At 39.9% G+C, this 23,435-nt stretch overlaps 1 protein-coding gene across 5 annotated transcripts in view; it reads left to right on the top strand.

The window, feature by feature from the left end:
• dscamb (Down syndrome cell adhesion molecule b) overlaps nucleotides 1–23,435 on the top strand; it is a 123,142-nt gene that overhangs the window by 70,264 nt on the left and 29,443 nt on the right. For 4 of the 5 annotated variants that reach the window (XM_077541575.1, XM_077541573.1, XM_077541574.1 and 1 more), the window contains exons 4-11: nucleotides 6,200–6,346; nucleotides 9,171–9,449; nucleotides 9,526–9,801; nucleotides 12,203–12,499; nucleotides 13,913–14,185; nucleotides 17,232–17,510; nucleotides 19,063–19,182; nucleotides 21,061–21,240. In XM_077541575.1, coding sequence (XP_077397701.1) covers nucleotides 6,200–6,346; nucleotides 9,171–9,449; nucleotides 9,526–9,801; nucleotides 12,203–12,499; nucleotides 13,913–14,185; nucleotides 17,232–17,510; nucleotides 19,063–19,182; nucleotides 21,061–21,240 — 1,851 coding nt within the window. Of the gene's footprint in view, nucleotides 1–6,199; nucleotides 6,347–9,170; nucleotides 9,450–9,525; nucleotides 9,802–12,202; nucleotides 12,500–13,912; nucleotides 14,186–17,231; nucleotides 17,511–19,062; nucleotides 19,183–21,060; nucleotides 21,241–23,435 lie in introns of those variants that run through there. The other variant, XM_077541577.1, reaches the window with a different exon arrangement.

Here is a 23,435-nt window from a genome sequence, read left to right as displayed (position 1 = left end):
GGGGGTTACAGTGCCCCCTGTTGCTTTGGCATGTGAACAGAGCCACTGGTGTAGAGATTTGTTAAATAATAATCATCTATTGCTCATTTATGATGTCGTAGTTGTGCTGATGCATTGACCTGCATAGCAACATGCTGTTTAATGGCAGTGGGTTTCAGTGGATATTACTGGATTGCTAACCTCATCAAAGACATAAACAACCCCATGACTATTTAACCTGGGAGACCCAACTTTCCCTTTCAGCAGTTTTCAGTGCTAAGAGCGCGTGTTTGTGTGTACTCAGCAAAGTGGTATACATTAGTGTGAAATTAATCCTTTCTCCGGTTGCTCTCATATTAGGTCGCTCCCTCTATGACATAAATCCGCAACACTCGTCTTCTGGGATGCCAGAAAACACAGTGTACCCCATTTTAATGCGGTAATACGAACACGACTGCGGCCTAATGAACAATATTACAAGTGCATTAGATTAGTGCAGTAGATCAAGGCTGTTTGGAAGCAAAGCTTGTTTATCTGTGGTCATTTGATCAAGACAGCATGTTTCCAGAAGTGCACAGAGGGTCGCTTGAATGAATCTTTAATTGATATAAAATACACTTCTGTGTTTCTTTGCTTGGATTTGACTAAAGAATGAAAAAGCCATGCCAAAAAGCATTTAAATGTTCTCACTCAGCTGTTACAGTAATCCCATTACTGTTGTGAAGCCAATCTGGGCGACCAGTACCCGTTCAAATCTGATGCGGTGGAGGGACGGTCTCATGATTTATTCACAATGACATCCCTCACTTGCTCGCTTGTTTATTAAATATGAATCGTTCATGGCAGTTGGACATTATTTGCGTGGATTACAAGGCAGCAATAATTTATGATAAATGAGAGCCCATTTTCAATATAAAGAAGTGGCTCCAGAACACCACTCGTCACAATAGTTTCTGCATTGTGTGTTTGTGTGTTTGGTGAGTGAGCAAGAATGAATTCTTGTCTGCTATTAAAACCTTATATTACAGATTAAAGCAACACTGGGATTTTCAATAACTTTCTTGATTCAACACAAATTTGATAAGAATTTGAATTAACAAAAGAACATTTGATTCTTGCGGTCATTGTCAATTAAATCCAGTGTTGGTCACCAAAGCAAGCAAACAACAGAAGTCGTCATTTTGTCATACTGTCCACACACAGTCATGCTTTTATGAAATCAAACACGTACATATCCAGAAGCTTCCTCAACATAATAAATCATAAAACAAGCCGGTGGACCAGCTGGTCTAAATTAAAATGCCAGGCCCTATTTTTTTTATTTATTTTTTTTGCCAATTCACATGAACCACAGTGATGTAACTTTGTCTTCAAAACAGCAAGTAAAAACCATTACATATTCTTTCTTCACATTTAACTGATCTGATAATTTGTTGGCAGGAACTACAAAACACGATAATCTGGATTGAGTGGATTGTTCTAACTTCTTCAACATATTTCATACTCTGTCATTCCCGATCACATGTATAAAAAGGAAGGTGTTTATGAGCGCATCTTGTCGATATCTTAGCAAGCTAAACACTGCTTTAGCATTCTGGACACACACACAGCTGGATAGAACATGCAGGAGGCAGGAGAGGAAGTAGAATGAGCCAAACAGGAACACAGAGGTTTTTGAGGGTAAATAAGACACAGAGACTCTCTAAGCATTCCAGCATTAATGCCAAAACCCTCGCTTCAAACCAAGGATGCCTTCTTCAATCGGGTGTCAATGGCGGCTCTGTCATTCTCTTGCATTGCGAAAATCTATTCACGCAGCAGGTGCATTCACAGAAAGACACTTTTATAGGTGCAGGAGGATTTTTCAATAACAATTTCAAATTGTTGTAGGCATCCATTTGATACCATTTTAATACATTTGAACTTTAATCTCGATGATGGATCATGCCTAAAGGCAAATCTTTTCAGTACAGTATTATTATTCCATCTCATGCTAATTTAATGTCATTTAATCACATCATGATTTTCTTCAGTTTACTGACCTCTGCTTTGTTGTTTCATTTTTTTCCCTTTTATGGAATAATGAAAATCTAATAAAAAAAAAAAAAAAAAACAGAGTAAAACTGCATCTTCAATCGACAGCAAGTGGCAAAATGGCCGCCCCCTGAGATGGATAAAAACGGCTGGATTTTGCTTCATAACTCAGATTCCATAAATGTAATATTAATCAGAATCTCTTGTTTAGTCTAGTGAGGTCACATATAACCTATTATTGTCAAGAAATGTTGAAGGTTGACTTCCACTTTAAATAGTACACATTCAGCTTCTTGACTGAATCATGTTCCTATAAGTGAAGGTCGGCCATGTTCTTGCAGCCAAAGATTGTCAACTTGTCATCGTCCGCCCTGTCAGCAAGCTCACATCATTTGATGTGTTTGCAGTTCATTTATAAAAACAAGAGTGGGAAGTTGAGCAATATCCATATGTAATTGCATAAGATACTTGAATATTAAGTTATGTTGAAAATCTTTTGGCTGAAATAGTGACGTCTCATGACAATATTGACTCGCAATTCACAGTTGCTTTAATTATGTTGACAGTTAAGGAGCTTTCATGTGTAACACAATTCATAGTAAACAAAAATACAGTTTACATTGAAGATGCTTTGGCATATATAATAGTAATAGTCCTGTTAAGTTTCTCTGCATGTAGCCACCCTGTCTCAGAGATCTTGGCAGTGGAGGGTTCAGTCCTGCGATCTGACCTCAATCAGCTCAGATTAAAGCTGCCATCCAAATGTCCGGCCCTTTGCGCCCTCGTTAAAGATACACTGTGGCACCACGATGAGTAGACAGAAATTAGTCTGTGAACGCATCAGTCACTCCTTCACAGGAGCCCAAGCAGACTTCCTTGTTGAAAGTAGTTGTTATTGCAGAATTGTCTGCTCTCTGAATGTGGCTCTGCTGATTTTATGTGAAAAAGATTTCAATTCAGTTCAACTGAATGACCACTTTATCTCATTTTAAACTGAAAGCATTTGGCGTGGTGATTCATTTTTCTTAGCTGATGGATCTGGACTAGACAGATACTGTTTTTAATTTTAATGACTTGCTACACAGAGCAATGACATTCAAAGGCCCACTTATCATGTCTGTCTCTGCTCACCTGACTAGAAATTCTCCGGGTACTCCGGTCTCCTCCCACATTCTAAAGACAGGTTAATTGGACACTCTAAATTGTCCCGAGGTGTGCTTGTGAGTATGGTTGTTTGTTTGTCTCTGTGTGCCCTGTGATTGGTTGGCAACCAGTTCAGGGTGTACCCGCCTACTGCCCGAAGCCGGCTTGGGATTGGCTCCAGCAGCCCCACGACCCTTTTGAGGAATAAGCGGTCAAGAAGATGGATGGATGGATGGATGGATATGGACATCATTTATTTTAGTTTTAAGTGGGGTTATAATTTTTACAGTGTATAAGTATCATATAATTGTAAAAGGTTAACCACAGTTACTGGTAATATAATAATACAAATCTAAACAATAATAATTAAAATAATAATAATAATAATAATAATAAGAATTCTCACAGTCTTCTCTTAGCACTGACATAGCTTTGCAATAAAGTAAACAAAATCTTAAAAAAAAAAAAAAAAAAAAGCAGATGTGTAAAGTGTGTATTCTTTGGTTAGCTTCTGTTATGCCCAAAATGTACATCACATTTCAAACTGTTCTACCTCAAAGGAATTCAACTGTATTTTGCTGAGAAGGAGCGTCTGCTTCTTATTGGCAACGGGTTGATGATTAGATAAAGTGCCTCTGGTGTAGTGGAGCTGCCATAATAATACCTGTGACCTGATTTATTTTAGCTCAGGTGGATGTTAATGATCATCTTTATTAGTGTGTAGCTTTTTTTCTGCACTTGATGAAGCGACAACGTGAGCAGGAATTAGTAATGCAAGTTGTTGACAAAATCCATCTGACCACAATGTGCCTTATTTTCAAGCCCCATCCCCCTTTCATTCTGTCATAACACAATAAACTGAGCTCTGATGTCTTAAAAAGGCTGCAGTTGCATGGAGGTGCTTGAGGAGAAAATTGCGGTGGCTGGCAGCGGCTGCGGTGAAATACAATTTTGTCTCGCTCAAGATGGATTCCACTGTGAGATTTCCGAGGACCAGTACAGAATCAAAATGGAGAAGCCAGGAGGGAGGAGAGAAATGAGGGAGAGAAGCAGCGGGGAATGAACAGCTTCGGAATAGACACTTGTCTTTTGTTGTGGCCGCTACATAATAGTTGACTTGGGGGAAATGTGTTTACCTTGTCGCCCTTTTAATAACTGACTTGTTAAATATTGTGAGGCTTACGCTAATTAAATGAAATATACATGCAGCCAGCAAGTCTCCAAAATTGATATTTTGTTGTCTTTTTGCTTTTGCATCTGCCCCTCCCCGCCTCCTCATGCCCTGAGAAGATGTCCTCCCACTATTGTCAAGCACGCTCAGATGCACACACGCTGCCGGCACCTAAACACACACACACTTGCTCATGGTCACACCCTCCCTACTTCCCCTCCACCTTAATAAATTTCACTTGCTCCGAGGATATTCCACAGCATGTAAACCAGTAAAAGCCCTTCCGGACATCAAATCCGAGGGATCTGTTGTCTATTCTATCTAGGTCAACGCTTACAATAGCTTTGCCATTCCTTCGCCTCTGCCACTTTGCTCTTTATCCTCCCCACAAGGTCTCTTATCATCAAAAATGTAAGCATATTAAACATGTTTTGCTTTCCTTCCATACAAATGAGTCTCCAGTGGAATATTTAAGAAAAACCTGAGCCGTTTGATATAATTACTGTGGATTTGAATGCATCTTATTAACATTTTATGGCTAATTGCTGTGGACTTTGTTGTTGCTAACGTGCTGGTGTTGCATATGAAAATCGGAGCAGCAACACAGCCATTTAGTGTGTGATAGTTTCATGTGTCATGTATCGGGGATGACATTATGTGACCTTAGGGAGGTGGCATCTAATTTGTTAAAGCCGCACAGAAAACAGAGCTCCATGCGCATGCATTTTTCATGTAAGCTTGAAGCAGCTTGTCTGGAAGGCCATTCTGTCCAAAAATCACACAATAAATATTAAAACTGCACCAATTTGCAATCCAAATACTGTATCTGTATTTGGAGGCAATCTAGTTACTGTATCCACATACTGCTCAGTATACATACACAGTACGTCTCCTATTTCTTTTTTTTATTGTAGACAAAAATAACAAGAACACCCACTGTTCCCTTTTAGCGACTAAATGAATCACCCCATTCTGATCTTTTTTCGCCCCCACAAAGCCTCAGTTTGTTCTACTTTTGTATAAATCACACTCACTGCCTTCAGCCATTGAGTGCAATCAAAACAACTCACTCGGTGGAATATAATATACAGTTGGGCACCTTGCATACTTCACAATCACAATCATTTACAGGATAAGTACAAAAGAGTAGAAAATAATATATTCATAACAATTTGTGTGTTTATTTCAGGCAGGAATATTAAGAACAAATGTCAATTTTTTTTATTGTAATGTAAAAAAATAAAAATAGCCGTTAATTAATTGCTTTCTCAGCCTCCGGTTTCATTGAGTCTGACGATTATGCATTTAGTGCAGTGGGGGAAAACAACATCCACTGACAGGCATTATACTCATTTTCGTGCAAGTTTAGCTCTGAGTGCAGTCTAACTGTGCACATGGGGGGAGTTTTCTATCTTTCGGTAATGTGGTAGACGGCACATCTAGAAAGGAGCATTTACCTCAGTGTGTGCCGTTGTGGGAGGGAGCACAGCTGACTTGTTTTGACATCCAGTGGAAGCGGTTCACATCATCATTCGTTTTAAATTCAGCACACAAGACATGCAATCTACATGGCACGTAGAATCAGATTGGCGGATGCAAAGTACATTTATGAGGAACTGCCTTCTACCAATGATCGTGCGTCCGTGTGACAATGACTATGTGCATTGTTTTGTCAGGTATGGATGAAGATTACACCATTCAGTCAAGTTACACTTGAGGAATGATCATTTTATTATTTAAAATAGCTGCAACATTTATCATTTGTATATAGAAAAATAACATTAGTCATTTTATCATAACAGCACTAGTCCATATTTGATTCATCAAATCTGATCAGTTTGTCTGCTCTCTTTGTTTGTGTGTTTGTTGCAGGACAAAGATATCTCATCACACCTACAGGAGCCTTGTACATTTTGGACGTCCTGCCTGAGGATGGGCTGAATAACTACCGCTGCACCACACGTCACCACTACACTGGGGAGACTCGACAGAGCAACAGTGCACGCCTCATTGTGTCAGGTCTGTAATAAGTCACACCACAATATTTATGTATATAGTGTAGTCGAAATGCGTTGAGACTTTGTGATTATACCGGCATGTAGAATATCAGTAGGTGGCTAGACTTCTTGAAACATTATGGTCAATAACCATCATGTCTATTGACCATTTGTGCCTCAGTCCATTTTGGAAACAATTGCATTGAAAATGAACAGCGCTTACTTTCTAGTTTCTGGTGATCTCATCTTTAGCATGAGCTACATTGCTTTGACAAGAAGACACATTCACATATATTAAAGTAATATGACAAACATACTTGAGTTGTTGTCAACCAGATTTGTACACTCTATTCTTTCCTCAAATGTAGGCCCACCCTCCACCAAGTATTGAGAAAATCTGCTTGTAGTTTGGGTGTAATCCTGCTAACCGATAAGAGGACAAAGCAACGCGTCTAAAAACAAAGTGTCCTTGGCCTAATATGCAAGATTTGTGTACGCACAAAGTGAAGCTTAAGCACAATATGGCTGTAGAGCTGCTCTCTGTATGACGATAGTCAGACTACTCAGAAAGGCACCAGTTTGGGGGCCAGGTTGTCAAAATTAAAAGCGGGACACTACAATTTTGATGGAAATCAAATATACAGTACATTTTCAACAGGAATGATTGATAACAAAAAAATAAATCAATTTCATGACCAGTGGTTGTGATATTAATTGAGCTAACGCTAAATGCTGCATTGTAACATTGGAAATAGGAAAGCCCAGTTTGCATTGGGTCTAGCCAGTGACCGCATCATTGGATTAGTAGAACTAGATTTCCCATGATTCTTATACATGGAAATAGGAAGTATGTTGCATTCGAGGAAGGTCGGAAGTTGGATTTAGTTAGGAAGTTGGACTCAGACGTTTTTTGAAATTAGACACAGCCCTTATGAGATAAGGGGTACAAGTGTCTATAAAAACCCCAAAACAAGAACAAATATTAAGCGAAGGTGTGTTTCTGTAAAAGGTGTTAATTTGTGGAATAATTTGGGAATTGACCTGAAAAGATGTGACTCACTTGTTGAGTTTAGAAAATTGTTTAAAAGCAAAGTTTTAAAAAAATTACTTATGTCAGACAAGAGCATAAAAATTGTATTTGTGAGTATGATTTATAAATGTATTATGGTATATGTCTAGAAATTTCATGTGCATATGTTGCTGGCAAATGCACGTATGTCTAAGTGCACTTGTATACAAAACCAGGTTTATACATTTTATTTAAAAAAAAATAATATATATATATATATATATATATATATATATATATATATATATATATATATATATATATATATATATATATATATATATATTAACCTAGTATTGTATTAAAAATGAAATAAGTCTAAATATACAATATATAAGCGGTAGGACTAGATAAGTTTTTAAGTTCTTCCTACTCCCTTTTGAACAAGTAAACTATGATTGATTGATGATTGTATGGGGTTCTCCTTTTCTTTTTTTGTTTTTCTGCTGCTTAATTGTATGTTTATATGTTCAATAAAAACCAAAATCAAAATCAAATCAAATCAAATCAAATAAAAGTAAACCACCGAAATGGCGTATACTGATAAATATTTATCTATTATTATTTGTTTTTAATTTTGGTCCTCAAAACACATTTTGACATGCAGCAAACTTGTCTTCTCACAAATTTGGTAAATTTACGGATTTATCTTATTTCATCAGCATTCCATACAGTTCAGTCGTGTCACGCCGCCACCGGCGTGGCGGTTCAGGCTTTTATTGTTGTATCCCTGTTTCCTGTTTTACCTTGAAATCCTAACTCTCATCTCACCCCAGGTCACTTGCTCTTCCTGCCGCTCCTTAATTACCGGTCCCCGCCCATGATTAACAACACCTGCCACCAATCAAGACTCACAATAAAAGCCATCTGCATTCTCCCCTAAGTGCCGAAGTGTTACAGTCAGTGCATGGAAGTGGCCCACAGTCCTTATGTCCTCGTTCATGTTGCCAAGTGTTTTTGCCTTGTTTTTGTGCCTTTTCCTCCCCAGTGGAGCGCCTTTTGTTACCCCTTTTGCCTTGTGCCCTTTTTCCTCCCTAGTGGAGCGCTTTTCGTTGTCCCAGTACCTTTTGCCTGTTTTTTCCTCCCTAGTGGAGCGCTTTTTGTTCTTCACTTTTTTGCTTCCCTGTTCTCCTCTCAGCTTGAGAGGAGAAACCTGTTGGCCGGAAATAAACCTGCTGCCTTGGTGGCTTACCTTACGCCTGCGTCTGAGTCCTACCTTACCTCGTCGTGTCAAGTAGTTCACCATATAATTTCATGCAAGGAGATAGTGGCATACTGTCACGTGCGTGTTATATGAAGTTCTGTCGAACAGTTATGAAGGAAGAAAGCTATCTAGTTTTATACTCGAGTAAATTTTGTTTTACCATTCACGGTCTCAGTTGCCAAAGGGGTCGCCATTGTAGAGTGATGTAACATTGTAGTCAGTCGGTGAAGTCGGGGTCCTTTTTTCCCCGCCGAGTTCGCAAGTGGGATTTCCGAGTTCAAGGGGGTGTTCATGTACACACTTCCTTCCTGGTTTGAAATTGGGAAAGTCTGACTTCCCACTTTCCTCGAATGCAGAAGTAGTTCTAGTTCCGGTATGACTAAAACATGCTTGCTAGTGATTAGATGAGAATGAGAACACAAAAGTGAGTGTGAAATTAATAGGGAGGAATTTAACAGTTAATTCTATTCCTCATCTAACAAAAGATACAGTTCACTTTTCAGCACAATCCTCACCCGCACGATCAATATTGTATCACTAATTAAGTCTAACACAAAACTTCCCTGCTTCCAGACCCCACCAATGCCGAGCCAGGCATATTGGACGGCTTTGACCACCGGGACGTGATGATTAATCATCGGGTGGATCTGCCCTGCAAGGCGTCCGGCTACCCGTTCCCCAAGTACCGCTGGCTCAAGGACAACAGCCCGCTGGAGCCCGACAGTCGCTTCCGCCAGACCACCACCGGTTTACTGATAGAGAGCACGCAACCCAGCGACTCTGGGACATATGTTTGTGAAGTTTGGAACAGCTATGGCAACGCTGAGGTCATGGGCCATCTGCATGTCAGACGTGAGGCTTTTGATTCTTTGAAAGTTGTGTTGGGCAAAAATTTGAAGTTTACTGTAAACCTCCGTTGTATCCTCAGAACCCTTGAAGGCAATGGTCAGTCCTCGGAAGGTGAAAGGCAGCGTGGGTAGCAAGGTGTCTCTGTCCTGTAGCGTGAGCGGCTCTGACGAGTACGAATTGTCGTGGTACCGTAATGGAGAGATCATCTACCCCGGCAACAACGTCCGTTTCACCGGTCTCAACCGGGAGAATCTCATCATGGAAGGAATGTCAAAGAGTGATGGCGGGGCCTATCAGTGCTTTGCCAGGAAGGGCAAAATGTCCGCTCAGGACTTTGTGCAAGTCATCCTTGAAGGTAACAGTGCTCTAAGCATACCCAATGCACGCACACATGCGATGCCACACACAAACAAATTCGCATCCAAGCAATCAATGCGAGGTTTACATGTTAATGGCATCCTGCTGTGACTCTCTGCTACAGGCCACCATTAGTATCATTATCTCTGACTGCACTAACACATACAAAAGCACATGCACGTAATTTGAAGGTTACCTCGGCAGTGTTGCTCAGGCAACTGTCTCCTGTGGCCATGGAACTGTAAAAAGAAGATATCGATCATCTATAATCATGTGCAGCTGAACGAGATTATCTGAGAATAATGGGTGACGATATTCCAAAACGCTCTTTGTTTGCCTCTGGAATGAAAACAAAAGTGTGGGCGCCATCATGTTCCAAATTAATGAATACAGAACAAAATGTTCTGTTCATATGTATTATTTTATTTGTATTAGCATTGCATTACTGTGATTGGCTGGCAACAAGTTCAGTGTCTACCCCGCCTACTGCCCAAAGCCAGCTGGAATAGGCTCCAGCACCCCCATGACCCGTGTGAGAAGCAGGTGGTTAAGAAAATGGATGGATGGATGGATGGATGGCTTTGCATTAAGTTAACTAAAATCAAGTCTATTTTGCACTGCAAAAAGGGACAGTAGAAATTTTAAGAAAAAAATATAGTATATAAGAAAATAAATACTTCAAATACCGGTCAGCGAAATTATCTGCCAACAGAACAAGAAAATTTTACTTAAATTTACCTGTAAGAGTTTAAACAATAAATAAATAAATGAATACATTAATAATAATAATAATAATAATAATAATCGACCCGTATTAACCACAACGGTATTAAATATATTTTTAGACTAAAAACTAGTAATATTGACTTTTTCAAGTTGTCATAAATAGAGCTATTTTCTTAAATACACAAGTACAGTATTTACTTACATTTTCCCAACTTGGTGTCAAGCAGGTAACAGATCCCATTTTTATTGTCTTTGATATGACTCAACTAGAGATTGAACCCACAACCTTCCAGTCTGAGGGTAGACACTCTGCCACTACACCACTGAGCTGGTGTTGGCATAAAAAAAATAGAGCTTAGTAAATATAACAAAACGAACCATTTATGGATATTTTGCACTTTTGTCTGATTGTTTTCATACTTACATATTTTTCCATTTATCTTATTACTAGATTATGCAAACCCCAGTTCAGGGCCTTTGATGATTAGTTGTTATCTTAAAATGTGCAACATGTTTGTTTTAAGCCTCACAACTTAAAACTGTGCTAAATGCCAAGACCGCTTGATCAAATAAGATAATATGTATCTTAAAATAAGCAGACTGATCTTGTCTGGCAATTTCGTTTTAAGTAAAAATAACTTGCCAAAGCAAAATGAGCAAATTTAGGTTAAATTTAAGAAATTATATCCTTCCTAAGATTTCAGTTTTTGCAGCAGTTTCCCAGCGCAAGTCTAATTGTGCACATTTGTGGCGTTTTGTTAATTTTTGTATTTTGCTTGACTAGTTTTGTGCCATTGTGCACCAGTGGAATGGAACTCAGCCAATTTCAAAGTGGCTCCCCGCATTCCCATTTAAAATCAGGGTGGTTGAAGCACACAGGCCTTGAATGTGAGTCGGCATGAATCCGTGGTAGTGTTGTCCTCTCCCAACCCAGAGGTTAAGGGTTCGATCCCTGGTCCTTGCGACCACGTTGATGTGCCCTTGAGAAAGATACTGAACCCACCAGAATTTGCTCCTGATGCTTTTTCAGCAGTCGGTGAATGATGAGCTTTGAATGCCTTGTAGGTGGAAAAGCACAACATAAGTGAAAGCCCATTGAAACCCATTTGATATTGTGGAAGCAGAAATTGATTCGCTGGGTTCCATGCATGAACAATGAATTGATTTTTACAATGATTCAGCGGGATTGTTCCATGCTGTTGTCATGTTTCTAAATGAAATACGATGATATGCACTACACATGGCCACAGTACACAAATCCAACTCTCATTACACCACTTGCGCCATAAGTTAGACCATCTTTTAGCAAGTCTAAAATTGAGTCTATTTTTTTTTTTTTTACCACCCAATTGTCAGATCCGCAAAACGCACAGTATTCTACTAAATTCACAAACACGCTAAACTAGTCTTTGTCCAATTTTATCTGCAGTGTGATTTCTATAATAAGAAAAGCAATACCCACTATGTACTCAGTGGTAAATATTAACACACTGTAAAAATAATAAATGGAATGAATATTGAATATTTTCCACCAGCAAGAGTAACAGGTGCTGATTATTTCTCTCCACCCAGTACCCTGGTGATTGTGCCCCGCAAATAACGTGTCACCTGCCCCCATGTTTTATTCATCAGCGCATAGCCGCATACCCATTTGGCCTTGTCGTCCTCTGCAGATGGTACGCCAAAGATCCTCTCCTCCTTCAGCGAAAAGGTGGTGAACCCGAACGAGCCCGTCTTCCTGGTGTGCAACGTCAAGGGCACGCCGCCGCCTCGCTGCATGTGGTCACTGGACGACGACCCGGTTATCAAAGACAACCACCATCACCTGGGACACTACGAGACCCACGAGGGCCACGTGGTCAGCCAGCTCAACGTGACGCACACGCAGGTGCAGGACGGCGGCGTGTACCGGTGCACGTGCAGCAACTCGGCCGGCCTCGTGTACCACCAGGCTCGAATAAACGTAAGAGGTGCTTGTCAAATCAGCTCCTCCAAGAACAACAATACACATACTTGTCTGTCTTTCTATATATCTGTCTGTCTGGCTGAATGCTGCACACGTGTGAATGCTGTGAGAAAGTTGTGAATTTAGTTAGTTTACATTTGATTTAACCTTTTTTTTTTTTTTTTTTTTTTTAGTCCAATGTATCTTAACATTTGTTTATTTGTTTTAGTTTAAATTATTCTGGTCTCGACATAATTTTTTCATTAGTTTTTATTGTGCTTTTTCTGCATGCTCGTATCTTCGGGTCAAATGAATTTTCCTGGTTTGCTGCACATAATCTGGATATTGGTTTCCAAAATGGGCGACTTAGTAAATAGCCAGAGGGCATTTCTTCTCCTGACATGAATGTATATGTAGTGTGCTTTTGTGTGTGTGTTTGCCATTTCTACAGTTTAAGTTCAGATACTCCACTTTAAAGCAACACAGAATGTATCATTGTTCTGTAGCAGATCAGCCGGAGCAGAATTAGATGAATGATTTCAATTCTCCCCTCAGATGTTGAACACTTTAAACTGCATGTCATTTGGATGCCTTCTGCTAAGATGAAAAAATTGAGAGCAAAGTAAAACAAACCCCAATAATTCCACAATAAAAGCAAGAACCATATGTGAAGCTGTTCTTTGTTTTATTACCACTTAATTGTGTTGTTTAACTCATTTGCTCCAAAAAATCGTATTTATACGTATTTTTTTTATACATATTTTTTAATTAATGAATTAAATTATTATTTATGCTAGAGCATACAGAAGGCTTTGATGCAGCCTCTAACCTGTTGAGGTCACTTAAAGCAATGGTAGTTATTACAAAAATCATCCAGCAGGTGGTAGCAGAGTATAAGAGATCAACCAGGGCCATGTTGCAAAAAGCTCTTTTCCCCAGTGTTTTCAACAGGTACATGGTGAAACTGAAGCTATATTCTAATGCTAATTTCTGCAAAACAGAAACAGATAAAAATATATTTTTTTTTTCCTGATGAAAGAACAGACTCTAATAATCTTTCTTTTGGTAGGCTCCATGTTTTGTTTGTTTGTTTATTTACGCACAATCTTAAAAAAATACAATATAGCAGTAAAAATTAAAATAAAGACAACACTTGTGAAGGTGAGGTAGAAACCCATTATGGGCTTATGAAGCAATAGAATTGTATAGCAATAAAACACAATATTCTGTGGGCCTTGCAAAATCAGTCAAAATCCAGTAAAGCAAGGGGTTGCTTCAGTGAAAATGGCTGGGAGTGAATGAGTTAATATCCCGCCAATGAAAATTTGACTGTTTTGTGTACACATCACGGCAGCAAGCGTCACAGCTCTTGCAGCCTAACACCATGACTAATAAATGTCCTCATAAGGAGTTCTTTCTGAACCACTCTCATTCTCAGGCCGCGCCAGCATCCGTTCGATGAAAAACGTCACCGCCATCGCAGGACGGGATGCCTTCATTCACTGCCGTGTGATTGGCTATCCTTACTATTCCATCAAGTGGTACAAGAACTCCGCATTATTGCCGTTCAACCACCGACAGCGAGCCTTCGAAACTAACGGCACACTGAGGCTCACCAATGTGCAGCAGGGAGACGCCGGAGAGTATAACTGCAAAGTGATGGTCCAACCCAACAAGATGGACTCCCAAAGTGTCCACCTCCGTGTGAGAGGTAAGTTTGCCTAGTGTTTTTATGTTTTTTCTTTTCTTGTTGCAAGCAACTCTCAAACAAGAAATTTGGACGTGTTTCAAAACTCTTAAAAGGAACCCCGGCTGTCATGACAAGTTTGCTCTATATTATTATCTATGAGATTCATTTTTCAAACATAATTTCCAATTTAATCCATTTTATAGAAACTTTATTTAGACGTACGCTGCCATTGTTATTTACGTCGCAACACCTTCCGTGCGTATAGTGACGTAGAATGGCGGTGGTATAAATAATATAAAGCAAACTTGTCATGACAGTCGGGGTTCCTTTTTAAGAATATTTGCAACCTTCAGCGTACCTTGACATGAAATCAACATTTGCTAGCGTTGCAAATGTTACCCTGTGGGATACAGGCTTTAGAAACCAATTAATACAGAATTATACTGCCAAATAATGGCCTGGCATACAGAGGCGGTTCTAGCTAGATTTGCGCGCTGGGGAAATCCTATTGTACTGTAACGCGTGTGATATTGATATCATTTTTCTGCCACTAGATGGCATAATTTCATTTGTAAGACATTGGTGACAGCTCAATGCAATTATCTTTTCATGTTAAGAGCTATCTAATCTTTAACATTAAACAGCTTGTGAAATTATGCACATTTTTAAAAGATTTTTGTAAAATACAACTTGACTCCAGTCTCTACAAATATGCATTATTATTAAATTTATTACTGCTAACTTTTGACATGGACGTATCTGTTGCGTTGCAACTAGAATTCCCCCACAGGTTTTCCAAGTAAGGGGCGGTCATTAGTCACGCATTAAAAAAGTAGTGGTGTTAAAGGAAATTTACATTAACTCAAAATTAAAGAAGTAATTTTGACACTCCTAGTTATTACTTTAGCTAATGCTAGATGCTATCTTGGTTGACAGGTCAACGGTGCTAAACAAGTCAATGCACTCACCAATATCCAACCTTTTTTGCTAATTCAGGGTAGCTATTGGAAGCCGACTGTGTCGTTACCTTGTGCCAGTCCGCATTGTAACACTGGAAATATGCTGCCAGTAAAGCTCAGCTAGTATTAGACCTGCCGCCCGAGTGACCGACAACCGTAGGACTACATTTCCCATGATTCTTAGACACAAAAGCAGGACGTATTTCTTGATGAGGTATGACGAAAACAGACCTGCTAAGGATTATGTGCGGATGAGAATGAGAACATAAATCTGAATGTGATAGTGAATCGGAAAGAATGTAACAGCTTAATTCCTTTTTAATTAGTTTATTGTATGAATCACTGACAACTGTATGATTGCCCAAACTGGATTGCTGACGGGACTTAACAAAATAAAATAAAATCAATCAATTAATTAATTTAATAATAATAATAATAATAATAATAATAATAATAATAATAATAATAATAATAAAAATAAAATAGACACCAGGACAGGACCTGCATAAAAGTAGGACAATAATAATAATACTGTAATAATACATTATATTTAAAGGTGCCTTTCTTGACACTCAAGGACACCGTACAGTGTATTAGGAAAGGACTTAAAAAAAATAAAAATAAAAAAATAAAAAACTCAGCTCAAACGGAACTGTCCCGGTTAATAGTGGATGTCTGGTCACCCTGTCCGAAGTGCATCACAGAGAAAGGCCAAAGCAGACAGATAAACAAATAAGCTCACACAGGAAGGAAAGCAGCTGATTTCATATTCATCTCAGACTAATAAATGAGTCTACCTGCTATTCGTCAGTTCATCAGGCTAGCTAATGAAGACTGTATCTGTGCTAATGATATCACGGAGCTGATCTCCGCCAAGATCACACAAGCTGTAATTGGAAAGACGAAGGAGGGCTTCCCCATTATGCTCCATTTCCTTCCGTCTGATCAGTACGCGAGGATGCCACCGCCACATTACACTATGTCATGAAGCGAGGGGAGCAGAGGGAGAGAGAGAAGAGTGAGAACGCAAGAGAGGCCGATGATACAAAACAACGCTTCCCAGCGGTGCCGTGCTGAGCGAATGCATTTGTTAATTTCAACCCGCTCGTGCTTAAAATACGCGGCGGTCTTTGGGGAGCCTGGGAGTCCATTATCTCCACTTTGTTGAGAATTAAATAAGCAGCTAAAGTGCTGCTTATTTTCACAGTTATTTGATCTCACTGGACACTCAACCACAGATGACTTGTGCGATTGCTGATGGTTTCCAAGAGACAAGTTAAATACAGTTTATTGCATAACGCTGGCTTATTATGTTGGCGGGTTGCCTTTCTACCCTTGATTTCATGTGCTATTCTTGTCATTGTTGATAAATCTGCTAACCACACAAATAGGAGTGTGGGATAAATTAATTATGGTCCAGATTGGGCCTCCTTAATCACTATAATCATTTAAATAAGCAGACCATTTGGAAACATATGTTATGAAAGCATATTGTACAGATTAGATAATATATGCTGTAGATGATTGGTACTGCTAGGAAGCAACACGTTAAAAAATAGTGGCACAGCATGAGTCAATTTCTAATGTACCCCGCAAGGCCAAAAGATTAAACCTCTACTTCAACAACTCTAACATAACTATTTGTACAATTGCCTCAAAAGATCTTGCATTGCAAAGTATGATTACATGTGTGTCCATGTCCATATGGATCAAACATGAAAGGCAGTGCCTTTGGGTGCACCTTAAGCCTAAAGGCTGCCCTCTTTTAAGACCCTGAAGGTAGCAGGTACTTTTTTATGTAATAGGTAGTTAAGGAGGTGGGTCAAATACAGCAATCCAAAGTTCCTTGACGTCATTTTTTTATGTCGTCTTGTGGGTCCAAAGACATAATGTTCCACATTGAGAATTAAAAGCAATTATTGCGGTACTCTGCTTTTGATGTTCTTTATGTTCCTTAAAAGACTCTTTCTAAAGCATTGTAGTTAGAAAATTACAGGATGTCATTGAATTTAAAGGAAATGTTCTCTGACAGCTGAAATGATATCTAATTTTAGATTCTGTTCCTTTGTGTGCCCTCTCGCTCTCCTCCTCCACTCGTCTTTCTTCAGTCCCTCCCTACATTCAGCCCTTTGAGTTCCAGCGATTCACCATCGGTCAACGTGTCTTCATCCCCTGCGTGGTCATGTCAGGTGACCGGCCTCTGGACATCACCTGGCAGAAAGATGGCCGACCTATCCCGACTAGCCTGGGCGTGACTGTGGATAACATCGATTTCACTAGTTCACTGAGAATCTCCAACCTGACGCCTGACCACAACGGCAACTATACGTGCATTGCCCGTAATGAAGCGGCTGCTGTGGAGCACCAGAGTCAGCTCATTGTTCGAGGTCAGCCCAATGGGGACTTTGTACTTGGGGCAGTGCACCACCAGATACGACAGTGTTCTATATTTAATATAGCGCAGGGATTGATTTTTTCAAAAAAATAAATATTACTCAAATGCCGATTTTCCACTGCACTCTACTTAGACGGCTGACTGACCAAGGCCCTACAAGGTATCTGGTCATCCCGGGTTCCAACCACGCTAAGCCTAACCCTAATGGGTGACCTACACCATTGCTGGTTGCTCACTGGTTGAGCTGAATCATCATTGCAAAGTCATTGTACCATTTAAGGATACACAACTAGAAATGATAAAAATAAATGTGCTAACATTAGCGTGGAAGCTAAAGTTAAAAGTTAAAGCAATCTTGCTGTGTTTTAGCTCTGGACATTGCAGTTTTATATTACCACATTTTCCACACTAAAAGGCGCACCGCATTATAAGGCGCACCTTCATTGAATTACATGTTTTCAAACTTTTTCCATATAGAAGGCGCTACAGTAGAGGCTGGGGTTACGTTATGCATCCATTAGATGGTGCTGCGTTAAAGGGAATGTCAACAAAACAGATAGGTCAGTCAAACTTTATTAATAGATTACAAACCAGCTTTCTAACAACTCCATTCACTCCCAAAATGAATAAACAGCTCTTTTATTATTTTCTCTGAGGTAAAGTATTAGTATGAGCTAGCGATCCAAGATGGCGGGATCTTCTGCGCATGCGCGTCAACGATCGTGCAGGGTCACCGTTATCGTCTTGACAGCGAGACCTGTTGCGGCTCAATATTGATCCATATATAAGGCGCATTGGATTATAAGGCACACTGTCATCTTTTGAAAAAATTGAAGGCTTTTAGGTGCGCCTTATAGTGCGGAAAATATGGTACACAAACTCCATTTTGCTGCCCTCAGTCTTCTCTCCAATAAAATTGTTCTCTTGCCATGTCCAAAAGCCACATGCAAATAAATACAAGAGACCCTTGTTCTCCTCTGTTGAATGTTTAGCATGCTTTACTAAGACTGTATTGTTCAATTGGGTGTGGTTTTCCCAGTTTTCACATAACACTGTTGAGATGAAAAACGGTAAAGGGTGAGCTGCTACTGTGTAGTGGAGAAGCCATTAGCCAGCTAGCTAACTGTCTGCTCTTACCTGCTCTGTTTCCAGGGGCATAAATGGTAAATAAAACCATATGTACAGTACTCAACCTCAAATTTTACCATTCCAATATCATTCAAATATTTTAGGCGTAACTGACATGATATTTTTTTCACTATCCGATTGAGCCCTGTGAATTCTGGGAAAAAAAAAAAGGGATTGCACACACTTCTGACATAACTAGGAAGAAGACTAAGAAATCTGTTGATCTATGTCGCTTAGTATGCTAGATAACATATAATTTATATCACAAGTTTTCAATGTCATGAGGTTTATTTAGTGTCTGTGTGATTTATATGGTAGGTTTGGTCTTTGAACAAACATTGATTAGAATAAAAAATAAAAAAAAATAGTATGAATGAACCACTTCATTTACTATATGCTGTGTTGTGCGTGTACAGTTCCTCCTCAGTTTGTGGTTCAGCCCGAGGACCAGGATGGAATCTACGGGAAAACAGTCACTCTCAACTGCTCTGCTGAAGGATACCCACCACCCACCATTGTATGGGAGCACTCAAAAGGTACGATGGATGCCATAAAAATTTATCGTCACCTCAAATGCCTGACAGTAAACACAGATGATTCTTCGGAGGGGCTTTGTATTTGTATTTGTTTTGTTTTGTTACAGATGAGTAGGTTCAGTTGTGTTTAGCTGGGTGGTGCACACGGGTGTGTGCACTTCCACACATGGAGTGCTTGGGTCATATTCATACACTGATGCATGCACAAGCGCACACATCCATCTGTTCAGCTAGTATGGTCTTGCAAGGTGCCGCCCCGAATCCTAAGAGCGTTATCGCTGAGAAAGACCCAATTGTAGAAAAACAGACAACATATCCGAACGCAGAGGAACAATAAGGCATCCTGGTGTACAGACAGGAAGGCAGCAGGTGAGTTCAGCCGCTTGAGCACATGAAGCGAGGTCCCAGGTGTTTGCTACCTCATCCATATAACCAGGATTGAAAGCTTCGCCAACAGAAAGGCGGCAACCAATGGGGATTCGTGCAAATGCGCGTGTGAGCGTGACCATGTGTGTACATGCACTTGGTGCTTTCATCAAAAGAATGAAATGTCTATTTTTCAACCTTTGATGGGATTCGTGTCTGTGTGGAAGAAAGAGAGTGATAGAGACAGACAGATAGATGGACAGCCAGCTCGACTGACAGGCAGGCCATATTCCTGATTAACAACATCTTACCATTCCTGATTGGAATCTAAGGTTTGTCACATTTTCAACCAACCCTTGTCTAATTTCTTTCATGTCTAAACGCAGTTTGTTCAGGGAATGGCAGTCTGGCTTCCTTTTACAGCAACCTTAGTAGCTGAGAGCCAGATGAATGTCTTTGCGAAATATGGAAGTGTAAGTAAAGGTCAGCTGCTATTAGCATAACAACCAGCTCTGATTAAGTATGCAAAATCCATAATTCAAGTAGGAACACGTATCCCTGGCTTTGCGCTCAGAGCCAGGGGAACAGAAACAGAGTCACCACTTGACCCCTGTTCTCTCCAGGCCACCTGACTGTCTTTTAATTAAAAAGAAAAAACACACACACAGCTCACTAAATGGTCTGATCTTGACATGCTAATGTCAAGCATCATCTTTAACCGTTTGATTCGGTTCAAACGCCTTTTACTGTAAATGAGAGAGGTGAAATATGACACTTTAACTTTAAAAGTGTTCCTAGGGGCTCTCTCATAGTGATATAACTGCATTTAAGGCTACTGTTAGATAATTCTATAAATCTAAGGTGAGTTCTCAACTAGCACAGAGCAATTTGTGACATTTACGTCATTGTTTTTCATTGTTTTTTTTTGTTTTGTTTTTTTGTGTGTGTCTGCTAAAGGGACATGACATCATTTTAAAGTCATTAATACGAATCATTGTCCTCCCGTTCCATCTAAGATACAGACAATAAATCCTGGGAGTTGTCCACTCACGCATGCATATTAATCCTTTTCTAAATACAGTCAATCTGACTGGCAAAGCCTCACGTTGAGACTCTCCTTCTGCCACCAATCTGCCGCCTTGTTCAACATGAGCATTACGTCCGCTCTGATTGCATCACGTCGGCAGCTCAGCTCTCGACACTGCGCTTGGCAGCTGTTGGACGGTTTATGGGTTTAGACCCGGTGTGAAGAAACATGTTTACAATCCTCCCAAAAGCTGACAGGCTTTGTTGTCAAATCTGTAAACACACAGTGGGCATCATGATCATCTAGGTTCGGCTCATGCCAATATCTGACAACATGTACCGGTATTTATAAACTCACTGGACAATTCATTAGGTTTGCAAATACTACCAAGTACAAAATCTGGAAACAAAATCAACCAGGTTTAGATTTGAATCAGTACTTAATTTGTCCCTGCAGACTGTACAGTGTCTCTTTCTATGTTTCAGGTGCAGGCGTTCCGCTTTTTCAGCCAATCCTCCTGAACAGCGGTTCTCGCATCCAGCAGCTGAGTAACGGTTCCTTGCTGATCAAACACGTGCTGGAGGACGACAACGGCTTTTACCTGTGTAAGGTCAGCAACGACGTGGGCGCTGACGTCAGCAAGTCCATGTACCTCACTGTCAAAAGTAAGACTCTCTACCTCATATCAGACAATGCACATTTAAAAAAATAATTTTATGACATGAGGTTTATCAGTTATGTTGTCTTGACTTAAGGCAAATGCGATGATGCCCATTCATTCATTTTTGTTTTTGTTTTTTGTTTTTAATTTGTGAGCACTTATTTAGAGGGCCAATTTAGAGGTAATTTATCCATCTCCTGAAGTAACACAGCAGCCCCAGACCATCACACTTTGACCAGTGACCACCATGTTCGACTGTTGATATGACGTTCTTTTACTGCAATGCTGTATTGCATTTACGCCAGACATAACGAGAAACATAACTTCCAAAAACTTCAGCTTTCGTTTTATCTGTCCATAGAATATTCTCCCAAAGGGAATCATTCAGATGTATTTTGCAAAAGCAAGACAATCATCTTTATTTTTGTTCATCAGAGGTTTTCACCTTGGAACTTGCCCAAACTCTACTTCATTGCTGAGTCATGAACACTGAACTTAACTGAAGGAGGCCAGCAGTTCTTTCGACGTTGTCCCGGGTTCCTTTGTGACCTTGTGGATGAGTCGTCACTGTGTCCTGCGCTGTGGTCACGTCTGTCGGCTGGCCGCTCCTTGGAATTTTCACCACTGCCCCATGCTTCCTCAATTTGTGGATAATGGCTCTCGCCGTGCTTTGCTGGAGACCTTATGAATGACTACTTTGTAACCTATCCAGAAGATAGATGTCAGTTACTTTATTTCTCAGCTTCTCTTGAATTTCTTTGGATCATGACATTTTGCTGTAGCTTCCTGAGATCTTTTGGAAAAGGATGTTTGTGTGTGTATTTGTTTCACATCTTTGACCTTGGTGACCCGCTAGTTAGAATATCTGCCTCACACTTTTGAGATTCATGGTTTAAGTCTTAGCTCTCTCTGGCTTTCCTATGTGGGGTTTACTTGGTGTCCACATACTCCAGCTTCCTCCCACATCCCCAAAACTTGCATGTTAGCTTAATTGAAGACTCTAAATTATCCATAAGTGTGAATTATTCTTTGTATATCCTTTACAACTGCCCTTGATGGAAGGCGACCAGAAGCCAAACAACCATTATGGTGAATATCAAGATATTTTGTGCTCATTTGTGAGTGACAGAGTTAAAAACTAAAAGACAAAACAGCATATCTTTCTTTTGCTTGCACCTTGGCAATATAGTAACTTCATTACATCAGAAAATCATCTAAATAGGATGTTAAAAAAAAAGTTATATCCAGTAGAAGAGCATCACCCTCGCCTGTTAGCTCAAAAGATAATAATCTGTGTAGAAATACCCTGCGAGAGAAATATTTGACTATTAATACCGCCTGGCATGTTATGGATATTCATGTGTCAGTGTAATTAAGCCTTGCAGTGCACAAAGGTTCCGATCCGCCATGCTGCTTGTGCCTCAGCTGCAGGCGCTTACACAAACATGCGCTCTGACTATCCATAGGTCACTTTCATGACTACAGCAGCCAGTTGCTATGCAGCAAGTGGACCTGCGCCTCTGACCCTGTTTCTTCCACTTTTCACCACCCACTGAACAAACACTTGCAGCAACTGTTTTTTTTTTTTTTTAAATGCATTACAATTTTACTGTGTTGTACAGTTCATGCAGTCAACACCAATTGTCCTATGGAAGCAGTTTTCAAAATGAGCTTGGTGTATCTATACATTCACGAGATTAAATTATTGAAAAGTATGCCGGATTTCTTTTTGTCTTGTCTTCAAAAGTGTTTCAATAAGGTTATTTTTAGCGAAACCGTGGATTTGTTGTGTTTATGGATCATGTGGCACATGCATTGCACCTACGCGTGTGAGTGTTTTAAGAACGTGACATTCTGTGAATCTCTCCCTCGTTTAAATCTGTCAATACATCAATTAGAGGTTGACAGGGGAAGAACAGTCTGCATATTTATCTGCGATCTCCGGCTGCCTTTCCTTCCACCGTTTACACCAATGAGAGAAAGATGAAAACGATAAACAAGACATTATTTCACAATTTGCCCTTGTTCCGTTGTTGGCACCTGTTCAAAGTGGACAAACACAACAAGCCACTGTTTATTTGGTACTCACAAATCATTGTTTTAGCTCTTATTGCCAAAGACAAGACTAACAAAGTGGTTTTATTCTTAAATGAGTATGAGTGTGATGCATGACATGACTGTATGCTTCTATGAATGCGC

This window comes from Festucalex cinctus, chromosome 13 (genome assembly GCF_051991245.1).
Source record: "Festucalex cinctus isolate MCC-2025b chromosome 13, RoL_Fcin_1.0, whole genome shotgun sequence".
Lineage (NCBI taxonomy): Eukaryota > Metazoa > Chordata > Actinopteri > Syngnathiformes > Syngnathidae > Festucalex > Festucalex cinctus.
Note: the sequence above shows the minus strand (reverse complement) of the source record. Positions and strands in the feature narration are given on the sequence as shown.